Source organism: Danio rerio, chromosome 16, assembly GCF_049306965.1.
Source record: "Danio rerio strain Tuebingen ecotype United States chromosome 16, GRCz12tu, whole genome shotgun sequence".
Lineage (NCBI taxonomy): Eukaryota > Metazoa > Chordata > Actinopteri > Cypriniformes > Danionidae > Danio > Danio rerio.
The window spans coordinates 57,578,341-57,600,000 of record NC_133191.1 but is presented as its reverse complement, the minus strand read 5'-3'; the positions used below and the strand labels follow the sequence as shown (position 1 = coordinate 57,600,000).

Below are 21,660 nucleotides of genomic sequence, written 5' to 3'. Positions count from 1 at the left end.
GAGGAGGAGAGGAGGAGGAGCCGGCCGCGGGGTTGACGACCGGGATCGAGTCCAGGGAACAGCGGTTCCAGAAATCAGGTAAGATGAAAAACAGAATCCGAAAAATAAGGGCGAGAACGCGGCAGGATCTGAAAACGCGGTCGAAATTGAAGACGAGGGCTTTTGCTTTTTTTTTTTTTTTCTCTTTCTGGACGGCTTTTGCAAACTGTCGCTTGGGTTTAGGGAAGGAGGAGGAGAAGGAGGAGGAAGAGGAGGGCGGCTGGTTCGGCCGATTTGGCGGCTTTTCTCGTGAGAACAGAGCGGGCGCGAGCGGCGCGCGCTCCCGAGAGGCGCCCGAGACGCGAAAAAGCGCGCACAGCGACCTCTCGCGGATCTGCGAAAACAAAAACCGCTCGAATACGTAACTCCCGGGACGTAAATCGCGGTCCGCAGAAACATCCGCCGGGCTACGTTTCCACAATGAGCCCGGGTTGTTTACATTACCATTAAAATAATCTAAATGTGACCATAAAAGTAATCTAAATGTAATCTAAAAGTAGTCAGTTTACCTTTCCATAAACATAATCTAAATGTAATCCAAAATTTATAATACTCTCAATGCAATCTGAAAGCAGTAAGATTGCATTACTATAAAAGTAATCTAAATATTACCATAAAAGTAATCTAAATGGAATCCAAAATTTATAATACTCTCAACGTAATCAGAAAGCAGTCAGATCACATTACCATAAAAGTAATCTAAATGTAATCCAAACTAATCAGATTTTTTTTCCATAAATGTAATCTGAAAGTAGTCAGCTTACATTACCGTAAGTGATCTAAAGTTATCATAAGTAATCTAAATGTAATCCAAAACTAATCAGATTACGTTACAATAAAAGTAATCTTAATGTAATCCAACAGATGAAACTAAGATAAAATACAGATATGAGCAGGATTTCACTCACCACTGGCATAAATGGAGAACTTCCAGATGCAAAGGTCATAACGCCAGTAGCAATGAACTAAAATTACAGATCATTATTGCACAAGGTTAACCAAATGCACACACACACACACACACACACACACACACACACACACACACACACACACCTTAAAAATATCTTTATATTTTTATTATTATTTTTTAGATTGTGATGTTCTCACCAGTACACTAGGTAGGGTGTATATCAGATGAACTGTACTGTAGTCGAGAGACAGGAGGCTGCCAATGCAGATGATGAAGGCACCAATACTGAGCTGAGCAGCCTGAACACACAAACACACACACAATACTTACTAATACACACAAAAATAGTGAGTAATGATGTTTAATTAAACTTGGAGAAACTAATCGTTTGCTTAAAGTGTTGTTTCTACATGATTAACCTGAAACAACAACACTTCTGCTGGTGTTATTTATTCGTTGGCTCAGTGAGGTTATGCAATATTTGAATTAATATAAATCCACTAGACATTACCATTCTTATGCCACTGTTTATTTTAGTAGCCTATCAAACGTGCTGACTTGCAATGCGTTACTTCAGATATTTCTACTTATTAAAGACTAATAAGAAAGAAAATAAAACAGTTCCTTAAAATGCCAAAAAATATTTAAATTAATTGATAGATTAGCTTAGATGAAACTCTATAACTATTTATTTATTTATTTATAATAACATATAATTAAAGCTAAATTTAGCAAATTTGTTATATTAGCAGTGTGTGTCGAACTGGTAGCCCTTTACATTAATCAGTACCCATGAAGAAGCTCTCAGTTATAAAAAGGTTGGTGACTCCTGAGATAGACGTTATGTTATTAGTTTACCGGATATTTGATAAGTTGAAACTTGTAAATGTTACCTTAATAAGCTTAAAAGTATTGTTGGTATAAATTAATGCATGTAAGTTGTTTTGCTAAATAATATTTTACCTTGAATAAAAACAGATAGTAGATGTCATCGTTTAAGGTGTTGATTTTAGTAAACTAATAAAAGTTATAATAAGCAATTTCGACACCATTTACTCTATAATAGTTGAACATGCATTGGTGGGCTCACTGAGATTATTTAGCTTTAATAACTAAAATAATACAAAACTTGATAATAAAAAACATTTTAATGAACAAAATGCACTGATAACCTGCAACGTGTACCTCTTGAAACCTATAAAAATAAGTCCAGTTAATTTATCTGACACATGTTTACCCTAAAAAAGTGTATCTGTTTTACCATCTTTAACTCGCAAAGATGAAACCAGTTCATTTACATTTAGACGGTTTCCACTGAAGGTCAGATGTAGTTCATGAGGCTCCAGGAAATATACAATCTTCATTTTTTTAGCCTTAAAGAGCTACTTAACTATTGGCAACCCATAATAAATGTTGCATATACTGTACTCTGACCCTAAAATGAAATAAAATAATGAAATTAAATTAAATATGTTTACTTGTGATTTTCACAACAATTTATTTAGCAAAACATGCATGCTATTCCATCCAAATCAAAATTAAAAATGCATAATGTCAAAAATAGGAATCTGACATATAAACGATTTTTCACTGGTAGTCTTATATTTTGCATCCCTGTTGTGTTTTTACAGACGACTATACTCTTGATCCACTTCAAATGTCATTAATAAAGTACATAGTGTTAGTGTAGTACATAGTGTGACTTAAATAAAAACACTCTAGTCATGTGAAATGATAACATGGCAACCCCCAGTCAGGTCAAAAACACCACTGAAACTGACTAAATGCACCAGATATTGCAAATGCTTATTTTCTCTCTGATATTATTCAGGATAATCTGTTATGAGTCTCATCTCTGAAGATACTAAACTAAACTTCTGATTACATATTATTTACACAATGGCAGTAATTTGTTCATGAGTTATTGAATCACATTTTTCTCTTTTTTAAACATTTATATTATTACATGGTAATTGAAATGTAATCTGCTAGTAGTAAGTTTGTTACCATAAAAGTAATCTAAACGTGACCATTAAAGTAATCTAAAAGTAGTCAGTTTGTTACCATAAAAAACTTTGACCATAAAAGTAATCTAAGTAATCTGATAAGTAATAAAAGTAATCTGTGACCATGAAAGTAATTTAAATGTAATCTAAAAGTAGTCAGTTTGTTACCATAAAAGTAATCTAAATGTAATTTGAAAGTAGTCAGTTTGTTACCTTAAAATAATCTAAATGTTTCCATAAAAGTAATCTAAATGTAATCTGAAAGTTGTCCATTTGTTACTATAAAAAAGATCTAAAAGTTACCGTAAGTAATCTAAATGTAATCTGAAAGTAGTCAGTTTGTCACCATAAAAATAAATCTAATTCTAACCATAAAAGTAATCTAAATGTAATCTAAAAGTAGTCAGTTTGTTACCATAAAATATGTTTGACCATAAAAATAATCTGTAATAAGTAAAAGTAATCTGTGACCATAAATTAATCTAAATGTAATCTAAAAGTATTCAGTTTATCACCATAAAAGTAATCTAATTGTTACCATAAAAGTAATTTAAATGTAATCTAAAAGTAGTCTTAGATACAGTATTACAATTTTTTTTCTCTCAGATATTACTCAAGATCAGTGTTAGGGAAAGCAACTAAAGTGACTAGTTGATTTACTTAGTTACTTTTAAAAGTAAGAAATGCATTACATTACTTTGAGCTACTTTTTCTGACCTGGCTGAGACTTGATCTGTTTGAGACCTTACTTTTTCTTTTTTTTGTTTTTAAAAGAGGAGCTCTGCGATTACCAACACATGGTATAACATTTCACGTAATTTTACCCTTAAAAAAAGTCAACATTTTGTAAAAGTGAACTAAACTAAGTAGTAACTCGTGAAACATTTTCAAAAAAGTAACTCAAATATTTTTACTTTAGTTTTTAAAAGTAATGGGTTACTTTATTCGTTACTTAGAAAAGTAATATTATTACGTAACTCACATTACCCACAACACTGCTCAAGTCTCATCTCTGCAGAAACTAAACTAAACCGTGAAAATAATTATCACACATTGTACACAACACACACATCTACACTTACTCCTGATTTCTCTCAACATGCGGAAAAGAGAATAAATGATCATGACATGCAGTACAGGTGAATTGGGTAGGCTAAATTGTCCGTAGTGTATGAGTGTGTGTGAATGAGAGTTTGTGGATGTTTCCCAGAGATGGGTTGCGGCTGGAAGGGCATCTGTTGCGTAAAAATGTGCTGGATAAGTTGGCGGTTCATTCCACTGTGGCGACCCCAGATTAATAAAGGGACTAAGCCGACAAGAAAATGAAAGAATGATTGAATGAATAAATTTTTTGGAGGGTCAAAAAGCACCATGTATCAAACTGGTAGCCTTTTACATTAATCAGTACCAAAAAAAGTAGCTCTCAGTGTACTAGGCCAAACTTAATCGTGATTGTGAAGTGAATAATTGTGATTAATTGCGATTAATCTTTGCCCAGCATTATTTCTCTCAAATCACTATTTCTTTCGCATCACTTGTGTTATTATAATGCATTTGTCAACATTGCTGTGTTTTTGCCTGTTAAACAGTGTCACGTACCCCAAGCTCCTTTGGTCTTCCTTTCAGAAAGACTTTGTAAGCATCCTTGAAGACGCAGGTGAACTTCTCTGGCATCAGCTGACCGTCCCTCATGTTCCTGATGCTGCCCAGAGGAATGGAGATGACCATACAGTCATCCGGCTTAAACGTGTAGCGCATCTGAACACCACGATGAAACACTGCTGTTCACACACAACCACACATGATAATCTATAATCATATTCATATCAGGCATAATCATTTTAGTTAATCACATGTATATAAGATGTTCTGCGTATTCAAATCATATTCATATCTGATCTACATATTCACAGCTAAAGGTCTACATGTTCATATCAGATCATTGGCATATTGATATCTAATCTGCATATTCATGTATGATAATTCACATCTGATGATCTATATAATTATATCAGATCATTAGCATATTCGGATCTGATCTCCATATTCATATATGATGTATGATGATCCACATCTAATGATTTATATAGATCATTGCCATATTCATATCCAATCTGCATATTCATGTATAATGATCTGCATATGATCATATTCATATCTAATCTGCATATTTGTGTATGATAATCAACATCTGATGATCTATAGATTCATATCAGATCATTGGCAAATTCATATCTAATCTGCATATTCATGCATGATGATACCCATCTGAAGATCTATAGATTCGTGTCAGATTATTGGCATATTCAAATATAATCTGCATATTCATGTATAATAATCCACATCTGATGATCTATAAATTGGTATCAGATCATTGGCATATTCATATCTGATTTGCATATTCGTGTATAATAATCCACATATGATGATCTATATTTTCATATCAGATCATTGGCATATTCATATATAATCTGCTTATTCATGTATGATAATTCACACCTACTGATCTACATATTTGTATCAGATTATTAGCATATTCATATCTGATTTGCATATTCATGTATGATGATCCACATCTGATGATTTATATATTCATATCAGATCATTGGCATTTTTATATCTGATTTACATATTCATATATGATGATCTGCATCTGATGATCTACATACATATTCGTGTATGATGATCCACATCTGATGATCTACATATTCATATCAGATCATTGGCATATTCATATCTGATTTGCATATTCGTGTATGATGATCCACATCTGATGATCTAAATATTCATATCAGATCATTGGCATATTCATATCTGATTTGCATATTCATGTATGATGATCCGCATCTAATGATCTTTATATTCATATTAGATCATTGCCATATATATAAATCTGCATATTCATGTATGATAATCAGCATCTGATTATCTATATATTCATATCAGATTATTGCCATTTTTAAATATAATCAGCATATTCATGTGTGATGATCCGAATCTAATGATCAATAAATTCACATCAGATAATTTGCATATCAATGTGTTACCTGCATATTAATATATGATGATCTGCATCTAATGATCAATATACTCACATCAGATAATTGAAATTGAAGTCAGATAATCTGTATATACATAGCTAATGATCTGCATACTCATACCTAATCTGCATATTCACATCTGATAATCAACATAGTAATGTCAGATCATCATATTATATACAGGATCTGCATATTCACATAAGCTAATATGCATATTCTTATATATCTTATGATCTACACATTTGCATCAGGTCAATGGCATATACATGTCATATCTGATAACCTGGATATTTATCTGATGTTCTACATATTCATATCAGATGATCTGCATATTCACATCTGATAATCACATCAGATCACACTTTGATCATCTATCAAGTTTTCAAACACTACAACACATATTGCATTTTTACTCTAACACAAAACATTATTTTTCCATAGGTATATCTGCCGTTGAAGCGGCTTTGACATAGTATGCAGGATCATTTTCAGTTTAGCTAAATTCTCAGTTAATTATTAAACATTTAATAATCTATCTGTTTATTTATTTTTGCAGGGAAGCCTTAAAATCACAGATCAGTTTGCATGTAAACAATTAAATTAATTTAGGCGACGCAGTGGCGCAGTAGGTAGTGCTGTCGCCTCACAGCATGGTTGCTGGTTCGAGCCTCGCCTGGGTCAGTTGGCGTTTCTGTGTGGAGTTTGCATGTTCTCCCTGTGTTCTCGTGGGTCCTCCGGGTGCTCTGGTTTCCCCCACAGTCCAAACACATGAGGTACAGGTGAATTTGCGAGTCTAAATTGTCCGTCATGTATGAGTGTGAATTAGTGTGTGTGTGTATGGCTGTGTAAAAACATGCTGGATAGGTTGGCGGTTCATTCCGCTGTGACGACCCCGGATTAATAAAGGGACTAAGCCGAAAAGAAATTTAATGAATGAATAAATGTAATTTAATTAGATGCGTCAACTATAGTAATAACAAACCTCCCCGTACTGTCTTCTACAACTGTAGGGTACACCATACTACAATACAGTTTAATGCAGTAAAAACTAAAGTGCACTACAGTATTTTGTCAGTTCAAAATAGTAAATGCTAGAACATTCATTAAAGTGCTGTAAATACTCTAATATATACAGTATAACTACAGTATGGTTTAAAACAATAATGTTTAAGGACAGTATAAAGTCTTAAGCAATAAACAATACACAAATTGTACTTATTGCATATACATTTACACTTATTGTATATGAAGTCATCTATGTATATAATAACGTTCATTTAATAATGTGCATAGTTTGTGAAGCTGCTTTGAAAATGATCATCATTGTGAAAAGCGCTGTACAAATAAATTGGATTTGAATTTAACCACAGTGTTTTGCTATAAAGGTCACACTTTACAATAAGGTTTATTAGTTAATGTTAATTAATGCATTTACTAACAGGAACAAACAATGAACAGTACATTTACTACAGTATTTGTTCATGTTAGTTAATGAAAATACAGGAGTTCATTGTTACTTCATGTTAACTCACGGTGCATTAACTAATGTTAACAAGCATGGACGTGGATGTTAATAATGCATTAGTAAATGTTCAATTATGATTAATAAATGCTGTACATGTGTTGTTTGTGATTAGTTCATGTTAGTAAATGCATTAACTAATGAACCTTATTGTAAAGTGTTACCGCTATAAATGACTCTAGTATTTGTTTTCATGTGGGAAAAGATCACTAATGCTTGTTTTTATAATTAATGAGATTAATTTCAGGTAAAATTCGATGATATTATAATTGTTTTCTAAATGCGCTTTAATCAAGATATATGAACATGAAAAAACTGACCTGTTATTACTATTGTTATTATTATAGCACTTTTTTTTAACATGGGTCATGTTAGAAGTATGCACGGAATATATTTGCAATAATCCTAATCACAAACAAACAAACTAAATGCTTATATATATATATATATATATATATATATATATATATATATATATATATATATATATATATATATATATATATATATATATATACACATATATATATATATATATATATATATATATATATATATATATATATATATACACAGTTGAAGTCAGAATTATTGGCCCCTTTCAAACCGTTTTCCTCTTTTTTTAATTATTTCCCAAATGATGTTGAACAGATTCAGGAAATTTCCACAGTATGTCTGATAATATTTTTCTACTGGAAAAATTCTTATTTGTTTTATTTCAGCTAGAATAAATTGATTACATTTTTTTAAACACCATTTTAGGCACAATATTATTAGCCCCTTTAAGCTATTTTTTTTCCAGATCTAGATTTCTTTCCAGATCCAGATCTTTTTCCAGTCTACAGAACAAACCACTCCTACACAATAACTTGCCTAATTACCCTAACCTGCCTAGTTAACCTAATTAACCTAGTGAAGCCTTTAAATATCACTTTAAGCTGTATAGAAGTGTCTTGAAGAATGTCTAGTCTAATATTATTTAGTCAACATGGCAAAGACAAAACAAATCAGTTATTAGAGATTAGTTATTAAAACTATTATTTTAAGAAATATACTGAAAAAAAATCTCTCCGTTATATAGATATTGGGGAAAAAAAAACAAAAAAAAACAAGCGGTCCAAAATTTTTAAGGGGGCTAATAAGTCTGAATTAAACTAAACTAAAATATAAATATAAGTACTGACCCTGATCCACCCACAGTTTAGTTAATGGCACAGTTAAAACACGCTCACAGGAAGCCAAAGGCGAAGCTCACAACACACACACACACACACACACACACACACGCTGAGATCTTCATCTATAATTCAGAATCGGTGTGTTTATGTGTGTGTCAATATATAAAAGTGAAAAAGAGTAAATAAAATCTTACCGGCTGAAGAATGAAGAGTGAATATTATCTCTCAGACAGCAAGAGTGTGTGAGTGTGTGTGTGTGTGATCTGCTCACATCATCACTTCTCACTGCACAGTTCCTATTTTTTTGACCAACCACATGAAAGCGGCTTTTTTGGTATCAGAAAAAAAAAAACCTGAAGTAACACAAACACACACTCATCATTTCTCCTCTATAACGCGGAAGACAAACTCCATCGGTAAGACGCTTATTAATATTTATATTATTTACATTTATTTGTGCTTTTATAAACATGTATGTTTATTTATATAACCAGAAATGAAATAATACTACAGTATTTTACAGTAAATTGACTATAGAACATGCAGTAAATCCCTGTGGTAAATGAAACTTACTATACAAGGAATAGTATGTATACAAGTAGTTATTATTGTATTTAAATAACCAAACATCAAGTAGTATTTTACAGTAAATTGACTATAGAACATGTTGCAAATCCTTGTAGTAAATGAAACTTACTATACAAGGTATTGTTATTAAGTATGTACATATGGTTATTATTGTATTTATATAACCAGACATCAAATAATACTGTAGTATTTACAGTAGATTCAATATGGAACATGTTATAAATTCCTGTTGTATATGAAACTTAACATATAAGGTATAATAAATAAGTATACTATATAAATATAGTTATTGTATTTATATAACCACACTTGAAATAATACTGTAGTATTTTACAGTAAATTGACTACAGAACATGCTGTAAATTACTGTGGTTAATGAAACTGACAATATACGCTATAGTAAGTACATGTACAGCACTAGTACAGTTATTTGTTTGCTTTATGTATAGGAGCACATTTAAAAACAACAGATGTAAACCAAAGTGCTTTACAAAAAGACCAGCACACAAAATCTATACCTTTATATAAAAATAGGGAAACTGGCATTTGAAACTCCCATAAATGAACTGCTTAAAAAGGTTAAAGCCCGCATTAGTTTTCTTTACAGGAACAAATCTTCCTTTACTCACTCTTCAAAGCAGCATTTGGTCAAATTAACAGTATTACCAATTCTGGATTATGGGGATTTAATTTACAGATCAGCTTCAAAAACTCTTCTCTTCGCAAACTGGATGTTATTTATACATCCAGAGTACAATACAATAAATAGTATTTTACAGTAAATTTACTATAGAACATGTAGTAAGTTACTGTAGTAAATGAAACGTAATATACAAGGTATTGTAAATAAGTACAGTTATTGTTGTATTTATATAACCAGACATAAAATAATACTGTAGTATTTTACTGTAAATTGACTATAGAACATGCTGTAAGTTACTGTGGTAAATGAAACTTACTATTTAAGGTATTGCAAGTATGTATACTACACAAGTATTGTATAGTATAATTGTTTTTATACAGCCAAACATCAAATACTAAAGTATTTTAAATAACTGTACAATAATCTAACTCAGCACAATAAATATAGCACAATAAACAGTAATTTGCTGTCAATTTACCATAAAACATGCAGTAAATCCCTGTGGTAAATGAAACTTACTAAATAAGGCATAGTATGTATACAAGTACAGTTATTATTGTATTTAAATAACCAAACATCAAATAATAATGTAGTATTTTACTGTAAATTGACTACAGAACATGCTGTAAATTACTGTGGTAAATGAAACTTACTATATAAGGTATAATAAGTACATAAACTATATTAGTATAATTATTATTTTTTATACAAGCAGACGCAAAATAATACTGTAGTAATTTACAGTAAATATAGAACATGTAGTAAGTTACTGTGGTAAATGAAACTTACTGTATAGTATAGTAAACAATTTATATATATATATATATATATATATATATATAATACATATATTTATTATACATATATATATTATACAAGTATTGTATAGTATAACTGTATTTATATAACCAAACATCAAATAATACTACAGTATTTTACAGTAATAACAATACAATAATCTAACTCAGTACAATAAATATAGTACAATAAAAAGTATTTTACTGTGAATTTACTATAGAACATGCAGTAAATCCCTGCGGTAAATGAAACATAGTATGTATACAAGTACAGTTATTGTTGCATTCATATAACCAGACATGAAATACTGTAGTATTTTATTGTAAATTGACTATAGAACATGCTGTAAGTTCCTGTGGTAAATGAAACTTACTATATAAAGTATTGTACGTCTACTTTATAAGTATATTAGTATAAGTAAATCCTGGGTTCCACTAAAAGGATTTGTTTTGGGACAACATGAAGGAATTAAGTTAACCTACTGTTTTCACAAATTTAACTGGATTGAACTTACAAAAATTAAGTTGTGCCCCCCACCAATTTTAGGAATAATGCCGTTTCTTCTATTTTTTAATAAGTATTTACTGTATATATATTGAACAAGCAGCAAAATCCATTTTTTGAGTGTATATTTAAGTAACCACACATGAAATTCTGCTAGTAATTTTATAGTATTAACAGTGCAGTCACCTAATACAGTACAATAAATACAGTACAAAAACTAGCATTTTACAGTAAATTGACTACAGAACATGTTGCAAGTTCCTATGAAACATACTATATAAGGTATAATAAGTCTATTATACAAGTATATTACTATAAGTAAATCCTGGTTTCCACACAAAAGATTTGTTTTGGGACAACATGAAGGAATTAAGTACACTTATTAGTTTTTACAAAATTTAAGTTGACTGAACATAAGTCAAAAGTTAAAAATTGTGTTTTCATCTTAATTTACTGCAAACTACTGTAACTATTTATTGTACTGTATTAGATTATTGTACTGTTATTAATGTAAAATTACAAGTATTATTTCATGTGTGGTTCCATAAATGGCTAAATAAGTATTTTGAACAATCAAGTCATTTTTTTGCGTATATTTATGCAACCACCGCCTTTTATAAACTGTGCACTGAAAATATTTGCGTTTTGAAATAAAAGATGTTTTTAGTGCATATGCATATTGGCAAATTGTATTTCAGATTTGATTTTGGCAAGAATCATTATTATTATACAGTAGTTCAACATAACTAATGCAATATTTTTATTCGGTCCAAAATTGTGCTCGTTAATAAGTTAATTCACTGCGAGTTAACATGAACTAACATTATTTAACTAATATAACATTAACTGAAGTTGACGAGGATAAATGAATACCATAATAAACGTATTACTAATAGTTTGTTCATGTTAGTAAATACGTTAACGAACATTAACTAATGTTTTATAGTGTTACCCAATAAGTTTATTATTATACATTATTATATTGTAAATTATACAACTGCAGGTTAACCAAGTTTATATATACACACACACACACAAACACAAACTTCTAAGTGCCATCTGAAATTTCAGTCGAAAATTAATATTTTTCTTAGCCTTCATGTTGATTTCACTTTAAAGACCATGAAAAAAACTTTTTTTGGCATGCATGTTTGCATACATACAGTCAGAATTATTAGCCCCCTTTTGATTTTTTTCTTCTTTTTTTAATATTTCCCCAATTATGTTTAACAGAGCAAGGAAATTTTCATGTCTGATAATATTTTTTCTTCTGGAGAAAGTCTTATTTGTTTTATTTCGGCTAGAGTAAAAGCAGTTTTTAATTTTTTAAAAACCAATTTTGGGACAAAATTATTAGCCCCTTTAAGCAAATTTTGTTTTCGTTAGTCTACAGAACAAACCATCGTTATACAATAACTTGCCTAATTACCCGAACCTGCCAAGTTAACTTAATTAACCTAGTTAAGCCTTTAAATGTCACTTTAAGCTGTATAGAAGTGTCTTGAAGAATATCTAGTCTAATATTATTTACTGTCATCATGACAAAGATGAAATAAATCAGTTATTAGAAATGAGTTTCTAAAACTATTATGCTTAGAAGTGTGCTGAAACAATCTTCCCTACATTAAACAGAAATTGGGGAAAAAAAATAAACAGGGGCGCTAATAAGTCAGGGGGGCTAATAATTCTGACTTCAACTGTACATACACACATACATACATACATATATACATATATATTAGTTAGTGATTGGTTAATAGTTAATTCAAGCTATTAGTAACTAACTAATACAGCTTTGGTAACTAATAACTTTAACTTTTCAGATTTTGATTGTAATCTGTGCGTCTTTTGTAAAGCTGATTAGAAATAATAATTATTGTGAAAAGTGCTTTACAAATTAACTGGAATTAAATTGAATACATATTTAAATCTGTGTATTATAAAATATATCTCGCATTAAAAAAAAAACAAAGCCGATTTTCAGAATCTTTTGGTCTTAAAATGTCAAAATGCAGGCTGATCTTCAGTGCCTTGACTTTTGTTTGTGTGCGAGCTTAATTTCTCACGAGTGCGTGAATAAACAGTTTGAGTATTTTGTGATTCACAACAAGTGTTACTGGTTTATTTTGCTGTTGTGAATTTCATTATGGGATGTTGATCTCTGCTTTGTCCACTTTTGATGAACTCTACGGTGACTTTGACATTATAGTAGTTTGAAATAACATGAAAAATGATAACTAGAGAAATAAGTGTGTAACAAAAAAAGGGCTGCAGTTTATTACAAGGTGTTTGTAGCGTAATATTGTACACCCACCCAGACACTACAGCACTGCAACTCTTACACATGTTCAGAAAAGTCACTTCCAAACTTTAAGGTTAGAAGTAGTTTGTGTGCGAGTTTAATTACTTATATACGCATGTGTGTGTGTTGTGTTTCAGGTGATGGCCAGTGCAGATATATCGATGGATATTCAGAGGCATTCAGACACAGCGGGTGATCAAAATCCGCTAATCAAATATTATCGTGCCAGTGAAGTTATGCCTGCTCCAGTGCCAGCGCTCAACACACTGCTCAGAAAAGGCCCTGCAACCTGCGCTGTGAGCACACACACACATACACTAATAATGGGGCTACACTGTACACATACCCCTTAAGTAAATTAAGAATGTATTGATATTGCACCCTTTATATATTGTGGTCAAAGAAAAACCTACATCAGTACAAGAAAACTCTTATAACAGCAAATGTAAAAGCAGCTCACAATACTGTTCATTAAAATCTTGTCCAAAAAGATGCATCTTTAAATGTTTTTAACATATAAAATGAGCCACTTTAAGATATCTCCTGTTCATTTAGGGTTATGTATTGAATTATGAGGTGTTATTTTAAGCTGTTGACTTGAAAATTCAACTCTACACTGAAAAAAAAAAGGATTCAAAGATGAATGCTTGGATTTACTAAATCTTTTTAAGTTAAGTGACTGCAAACAATTTATTTAAGCGGAATATAAACAAACAAATTACGCTGAATGCTGCTAAATTTAATTTGTTTTCTTCAATTTACCACAAATAATTTTGCAACAATTTTGCAGACATCCTTTTTGTCCAGTGTACAGTTTAACAAAATAACTTTGGCATTTTAGTAGTTTGAAATAATGTGTTGAATAGGAAATATTGGCAACATTTTCTGTATTCTTTTATTTTAAGTTTATGCATGCATCTATATATGCGTGTGTGCATGCATGCACATATGCAGCGCTCAGCATATATAAGTACACCCCTCACATATCTCTTCTAAATTCATATTTTTAATGGGAAGCTCTACAGTATTATATCTGTGCATATACAGTACGTTAGATTAGTCAGTACTGAAGCCAAATCTGGAGCCCATCTATCAAATAGCTTGTAGAAAATTATATGTTATCGAAAAATATTACATACAAATGAAAAAATTATTTAGTTGAAATTGTAGGTTGTATTTAGGGCGAAGCAGTGGCGCAGTAGGTAGTGCTGTCGCCTCACAGCAAAAAGGTTGCTGGTTTGAGCCTCGGCTCAGTTGGCATTTCTGTGTGGAGTTTGCATGTTCTCCCTGCCTTCATGTAGGTTTCCTCCGGGTGCTATGGGTTCCCCCACAGACCAAAGACATGCAGTACAGGTGAATTGGGTAGGCTAAATTCTCCATAGTGTATGAGTGTGTGTGTGGATGTTTCCCAGAGATGGGTTGCAGCTGGAAGGGCATCCGCTGCGTAAAAACTAGCTGGATAAGTTGGCGGATCATTCCGCTGTGGCGACCCCGGATTAGTAAAGGGACTAAGCCGACAAGAAAATGAATAAATGTAGGTTGTATTTAATTATTTTATATTTAGCTTGAATTTAAAACGTATCATCTTTCAATTTCTGAATAGTTTGGTGACTAAAATATTTTAATAAATAGATCTCTTTAATAAATCTGTTTTGCTTAAATAGACCAAAAATATGGTCTATATTCCCTGAGAAACGGAGAAACATATTTTCCAAATAGGATGAACTCAGTTATTCTGAGCACTGTCTGTGTCTGCATGCACATGTCACAGATGCACTCGCCACAAATGCACAGTTCACAGGAAATATCATCATAAAAAACCACTTATTTTTTTTAAAAAATACTTCTAAAAACAGGAACATAGTCACTCAGGAAGGACAAGGATGTTGACACTACAATACAACACAACAAACTAGCCAACCTTAGGGGTATAAATAGACAAGACATGATTAAACTGATTACAAGCAGGGGTGAGACACAGGTGAAACTAATAAACACTGACAAACGGCGGGAAAACAGAACAAAGAAATCACATGACAACAAAAGCACATGGAAGACTAGACATGGAAAACATAATACTGACTATATACTATATATATATATATATATATATATATATATATATATATATATATATCGGCCACTTTATTAGGTACACCTTACTAGTACTGGGTTGGACCACTTTTGCCTTCAGAACTACCTTAAACCTTCATGGCACTAACAAGCTACTGGAAATATTCCTCAGAGATTTTGCTCCATATTGTCATGATAGCATCACACAGTTGCTGCAGATTTGTCGGCTGCACATCCATGATGCCAATCTCCCGTTCCACCACATCCCAAAGCTGCTCTATTGGATTGAGCTCTGGTGACTGTGGAGGCCATTTGAGTACAGTGAACTCATCGTCATGTTCAAGAAACCAGTCTGAGATGATTGAGCTTTATGACATGGTGTGTTATCCTGCTGGAAGTAGCCATCAGAAGATGGAGACACTGTGCTCATAAAGAGATGAACATGGCCAGCCACAATATGAAATAATTCTGTAGTTGCTAGGGTGATCTAGATGGTTGCTATGGTATTGCAAACATTTTTTTGGAACAAATAATTAAAAACTTTAATTTACTGTAATTGGGCGCCATGGTGGCTCAGTGGTTAGCACTGTGGCTTCACTGCAAGAAGGTCGCTGGTTCAAGTCCCAGCTGGGTCAGTTGGTGTTTCTGTGTGGAGTTTGCATGTTCTTCTTGTGTTGGTGTGGGTTTCCTCTGGGTGCTCCAATTTCCTTTACAGTCCAAACACATGCACTGTAGGGGAATTGATAAACTAAATTGGTCGTAGTGTATGAGTGTGTGTTTGTGTGTGTGTGTGTGTGTGTGTGTGTATGGGTGTTTCCCAGAGATGGGTTGCAGCTGGAGGGGCATTTGCTGTGAAAAACATATGCTAAATAAGTTGGCGGTTCATTCCCCTGTGGCGACCCCTGATAAATAAGGGACTAAGCTGAAGGAAAACAAAAGAATGGAATAATAAACAGCACACAGTAAGTGTTGTGTGGTCTTCCTGCAGGCCATTCAGGCGTCCAGTGGGATTCTGAGTTTGGGAATCGGAGTCGTGTTTGCAGCTTCATGGGACATCGGGTTCAATTTACTGACTTTATTCAGAATTCCCATCGTCACTGGAGTAATGGTGAGCTTCATCTTCCTCTGCTGTTTTATTACTGACATGCCCTACATGCATTATTCATAATATACAGTAGTCAAAGTTATTATTATTCTATATCTAATATTTCCAAAATGATGTTGAACAGATTCAGACATTTTTCACAGTATTTCCTATAATATTTGTTTGTCTGGAGAAAGTCTTTATTTCAGCTAGAATAAAAGCAGTTTTTAATTGTTTTAAAACCATTTTAAGCTCAATATTATTAGCCCCCTTAAGCAATATAAGTTTTGGATTGTCTACAGAACAAACCACTGTTATACAATAACTTGCCTAATTACCCTAACTTTACCCTAATTACCCTAGTTAAGCCTTTAAATGTCACTTTAAGCTGTATAGAAGTGTCTTGAAGAACATCTAGTCTAATAATATGTGCTGTCATCATGCCAAAGAGAAAATAAATCAGTTATTAGAGATGAGTTATTAAAACTATTATACGGTGGAAAGCAGAAGTGTACATACACTGTATAAAAAGGCACATAACCATTAATAAAAATGCAGATGTTAATGTGACTAAACTTTTCTCTTTTAGGTAAGTCAGGATTATTAAATGTGTTTCTGTTATGCTTAATAGCATGCCCTGTGCTCTGATGGAGCTAAGATTGAACTGTTTGGCCATAATGAGCAGTGTTACATTTGGAGGACAAAGGGGAAAGCTTATAGGCCTAGAACACCATCCCAACTGTGAAGTATGGGGGCGGCAGCATCATGTTGTGGGGCTGTTTTGCTGCAGGAGGGACTGGTCCACTTCACAGCATAGATGGCATCATGAAGAAAGAACATTATGGAGAAATACTGAAGCAACATCTCAACACATCAGCCAGGACATTACAACTTGGCCACAAATGGCTCTTCCAAGCAGACCATGACCCTAAGCATACTGCCAAATTAGTTCAATTGTGCTTTAAAGACAACAGAGGGAATGTTTTGGAGTGGCCATCACAAAGCCCTGATCTCAATCCTATAGAAAATTTGTGGGAATGATTTGTAAATCATTTAGGTAATCCTAACAGACCTAAAATAGTGAATGTTTAGTGATTTACCATCAGACATTTAAAAAAAATGGTTATGTTGCTTTTTTAGAGTGTATGTAAACTTCTGCTATCAACTTTATATGTTTAGACAAAAATTTGCTCTCCATTAAACACAAATGGAGGGGGGGGGGTAATCAGGGGTGTTATAATTCTGACTACAACTGTATATTATAGTATATTATTGCTATATTATACTCATATTAACTAAATCCTGGAGAAAATGTTGATCATAGTATGACGCAGTTCCTCTTTGTCTTCTAGTTTGTGGTGGCTGGAATCCTGTCAAATCTTCTGTACAAACACCCAGAGCTTCTGCACGTCAGTGTCTGCATTTACACATGTGTATTTCCTATAAATATACAGCATCCAGAAAAATATTCTTCATTTTTTCCCCAGACCTGCTTCATTGCAAACATCCTATGTCTGTGTGTTTCTGCGATCGGTGCAATTCTTCTGATAGTTGATCTTCAACCAGGAGGAAATCAAATCCAGCAGAAGGTAAAATGAATAGATAATCATGAACATTTGTGCATCATGTTTACTCGTGCTTTGAATTGTGTTGATGACGGTGTTTTCTACTGTTGTGTGTGTTGTTGACGGTGTTTTCTACTGTTGTGTGTGTTGTTGATGAAGGTGTTGTCCATTGTTGTGTGTGTTGTTGACGCTGTGTTTCTATTGTTGTGGGTGTTGTTGATGATGGTGTGTTTATTGTTGTGGGTGTTGTTGATGATGGTGTGTTTATTGTTGTGGGTGTTGTTGATGATGGTGTGTTTATTGTTGTGGGTGTTGTTGATGAAGGTGTTGTCCATTGTTGTGTGTGTTGTTGACGGTGTGTTTATTGTTGTGTGTGTTGTTGATGAAGGTGTTGTCCATTGTTGTGTGTGTTGTTGACGGTGTGTTTCTATTGTTGTGGGTGTTGTTGATGATGGTGTGTTTATTGTTGTGGGTGTTGTTGGTGTGTTTTCTGTTGTTGTGTGTTTTGTTGACGTTGTGTTTATTGTTGTGGGTGTTGTTGGTGTGTTTATTGTTGTGGGTGTTGTTGGTGTGTTTTCTGTTGTTGTGTCTGCTGTTGATGACAGTGTTGTCCATTGTTGTCTATGTTGTTGATGACAGTGTTTTCTATTGTTGTGTGTGTTGTTGTTGACAGTGTTTTCTATTGTTGTGGGTGTTGTTGATGACAGTGTGTTTTCTATTGTTGTCTGTGTTGTTGATGAAGGTGTTTTCTATTGTTGTGTGTGTTGTTGATAACAGTGTGTTTTCTGTTGTTGTGTGTGTTGTTGTTGACAATGTTTTCTATTGTTGTGTGTGTTGTTGATAACAGTGTGTTTTCTGTTGTTGTGTGTGTTGTTGTTGAGGGTGTTTTCTATTGTTGTGTGTGTTGTTGTTGAGGGTGTTCTCTATTGTTGTGTGTGTTGTTGTTGAGGGTGTTTTCTATTGTTGTGTGTGTTGTTGTTGAGGGTGTTCTCTATTGTTGTGTGTGTTGTTGTTGAGGGTGTTTTCTATTGTTGTGTGTGTTGTTGTTGAGGGTGTTTTCTATTGTTGTGTGTGTTGGTAATGACAGTATTTTCCATTGTTGTCTGTGTTGGTGCTGACACTGTTTTCTATTTTGTGTGTTGTTGACGGTGTGTTTATTGCTGTGGGTGTTGTTGATGGTGTGTTTTCTATTGTTGTGTCTGTTGTTGATGACGGTGTTCTCCATTGTTGTGTGTGTTGTTGTTGACGGTGTTTTCTATTGTTGTGTCTGTTGTTGATGACGGTGTGTTTTTATCGTTGTGTCTTATTGATGACAGTATTTTCTATTCTTGTTTGTGTTGTTGTTGACGATGTTTTCTATCATTGTGTGTGTTGTTGATAACAGTGTGTTTTCTATTGCTGTGTGTGTTGTTGATGGTGTGTTTTTATCGTTGTGTGTTGTTGATGACAGTATTTTCTATTGTTGTTTGTGTTGTTGTTGACGGTGTTTTCTATTGTTGTTTGTGTTGTTGATGATGGTGTTTTCTATTGTTGTTTGTGTTGTTGATGATGGTGTTGTCCATTGATGTCTGTGTTGGTGCTGACACTTTTCTATTGTTGTGTGCGTTGTTGACGGTGTGTTTATTGTTGTCGGTGTTGTTGACGGTGTGTTTTCTATTGTTGTGTGTGTGTTAACGGTGTGTTTTCTATTGTTGTGTGTGTTGTTGTTGACGGTGTGTTTTCTATTGTTGTGTGTGTTGTTGTTGACGGTGTGTTTTCTATTGTTGTGTGTGTTGTTGATGACAGTATTTTCTATTGTTGTGTGTGCTGTTGTTGAGGGTGTTTTCTATTGTTTTGTGTATTGATGACGGTGTGTTTATTGTTGTGTGTGTTGTTGACGGAGTGTTTATTGTTGTTGGTGTTGTTGATAACAGTATTTTCTATTGTTGTGTGTTGTTGATGAGGGTGTTTTCTATTGTTGTGTGTGTTGTTGTTGACGGTGTGTTTTGTGTTTGTGTGTTCTCCAGATGGAGGTTCTGATTCTGTGTGTGACTCTGATGGACATAATCATCGCCGGTGTGCTAATTTTCTGGTTCTACCGTGAGAAACGTGGCCCCAAAAAGTGACTCAGTGGTTTCTGCTCTCGTACGCTTCAACAAAAATAACAGAAGTCAAGAACTCCAGAAAGCAGAAGCTACTTCAGATGCAGTTCACACATCAAGCATTTCTCAGACTCTTAGCAGCCAGACGAGAGATGTGGAGGATTTGGCTCGGAAATGTGACTAAATACCAGTGAACATGCATGTTATGTGATATGTTTCAGCATGATTGAAAATTAAGTGCTGCTTTGACCCTTGCAACCGCTTTATTTGTTTGCATTTCAGCATTTAATTACCTGTAAAATAGTTTTTTGGACACAATATTTAAATATACAATCCACATTACTAATGAACCATTAACTATGCCTTTTAGATAAATAAGGAAGATGCTTTTTAATAGTTATTAAAGTGCTAGTTTAGCTGTTATGTAGGACTAGGAATGATACGATCATAATTACTACTAAACTGTTAATATCTTAATAATAAAAGCCAGTGGTTAATAGTGTGAATTGTTTCTTAAACTAAAGTGTTACCATAATCTTTAATGTACAATTATTTACTATAAATACTGAGAAAGTTGCTGGAACTGAATGTACATATTTCACTTTTATACAGCATATGAGATTAAGAAGTTATTTCCACATGCTATATTCATATATGTCTTTAATTTCTTAATAAATTACAGTATTCAATATGGTTTCATGTACTGTTTTATATGTAAACAGTAGGAAAGAGACTCAATTCTTGATGAAAAATGCAATCCATAATGGATTTTATTAGTACTCACATCATCTATTTAAAGACACTCTGTACAGATCAGAAATACTCAGTCAAAAGTCCAGTGGTCGGTCGCATTTCTGACAGAAAAACATATAAAACATGAAATAATTTACATCGGTGATGCAGTCCAACGACGAACCAGCACTGCTGAGCTCGGCCATCGGAAATCAAGATCATCAGCGAGTCTATGGAGGATTATCAGTCTCTGAAATGTGTTTATTGATGTCCATCATCCATCAGCAATCTCACAGCTGTAGAGAAAAAGAATAGATAATGGTTACTAAAAACTGCGGACAACAATCTGATCACATTAGATTTATGCACAAAACTGCAATGTTGCATATAATTTTCTGACGGTGTGATAACCTTTGATAAAAATACCACGGTAGTTTCACGGTATTGTGATTACTTTTCCAACATATGTTCTGTTAAATGTTAAAAACAACAATGTTTTCCCCCATTGAACACTTTTATTTCATTTTAAAAAACATTTGGAAACAGTAAACATGCCAGGCGAGATATTTAAAGTACATCACTGACTTCATT

The 21,660-nt window shown here is 33.1% G+C and overlaps 3 protein-coding genes across 19 annotated transcripts in view; 1 reads left to right on the top strand and 2 right to left on the bottom strand.

Annotated features, from left to right (window-relative positions):
- Positions 1-15,513, bottom strand: part of LOC108179657 (uncharacterized) — a 20,980-nt gene extending 5,467 nt beyond the window's left edge. Inside the window, exons 1-4 of one of the 4 annotated variants that reach the window (NM_001386444.1) lie at positions 15,379-15,513; positions 4,558-4,739; positions 1,150-1,251; positions 948-1,004 (exon numbers count right to left, since the gene is read on the bottom strand). In NM_001386444.1, the coding sequence (NP_001373373.1) occupies positions 948-1,004; positions 1,150-1,251; positions 4,558-4,739; positions 15,379-15,481 (444 nt within the window). In that variant the 5' untranslated portion in view covers positions 15,482-15,513. Of the gene's footprint in view, positions 1-947; positions 1,005-1,149; positions 1,252-4,557; positions 4,740-8,893; positions 8,971-15,378 lie in introns of those variants that run through there. The other 3 variants (XM_068213866.1, NM_001386446.1, NM_001386445.1) reach the window with 3 other exon arrangements.
- si:ch211-269k10.4 lies at positions 9,056-21,026 on the top strand. The gene is made up of 6 exons (NM_001386397.1): positions 9,056-9,115; positions 13,672-13,830; positions 16,596-16,715; positions 18,044-18,100; positions 18,179-18,280; positions 20,263-21,026. The coding sequence occupies exons 2-6, from the start codon at positions 13,675-13,677 to the stop codon at positions 20,359-20,361; spliced, it is 534 nt and encodes a 177-aa protein (NP_001373326.1). The 5' UTR covers positions 9,056-9,115; positions 13,672-13,674; the 3' UTR covers positions 20,362-21,026.
- Positions 20,996-21,660, bottom strand: part of plekhg4b (pleckstrin homology domain containing, family G (with RhoGef domain) member 4B) — a 156,888-nt gene continuing 156,223 nt past the window's right edge. For 13 of the 14 annotated variants that reach the window (XM_073924406.1, XM_073924409.1, XM_073924412.1 and 10 more), the window contains one exon: positions 21,076-21,365. Coding sequence is in view for 6 of the 14 variants with exons in the window: in XM_073924412.1 (XP_073780513.1) it covers positions 21,360-21,365 (6 nt within the window). In the remaining 8 variants the exon portion in view is untranslated. 14 annotated transcript variants of the gene reach the window in all.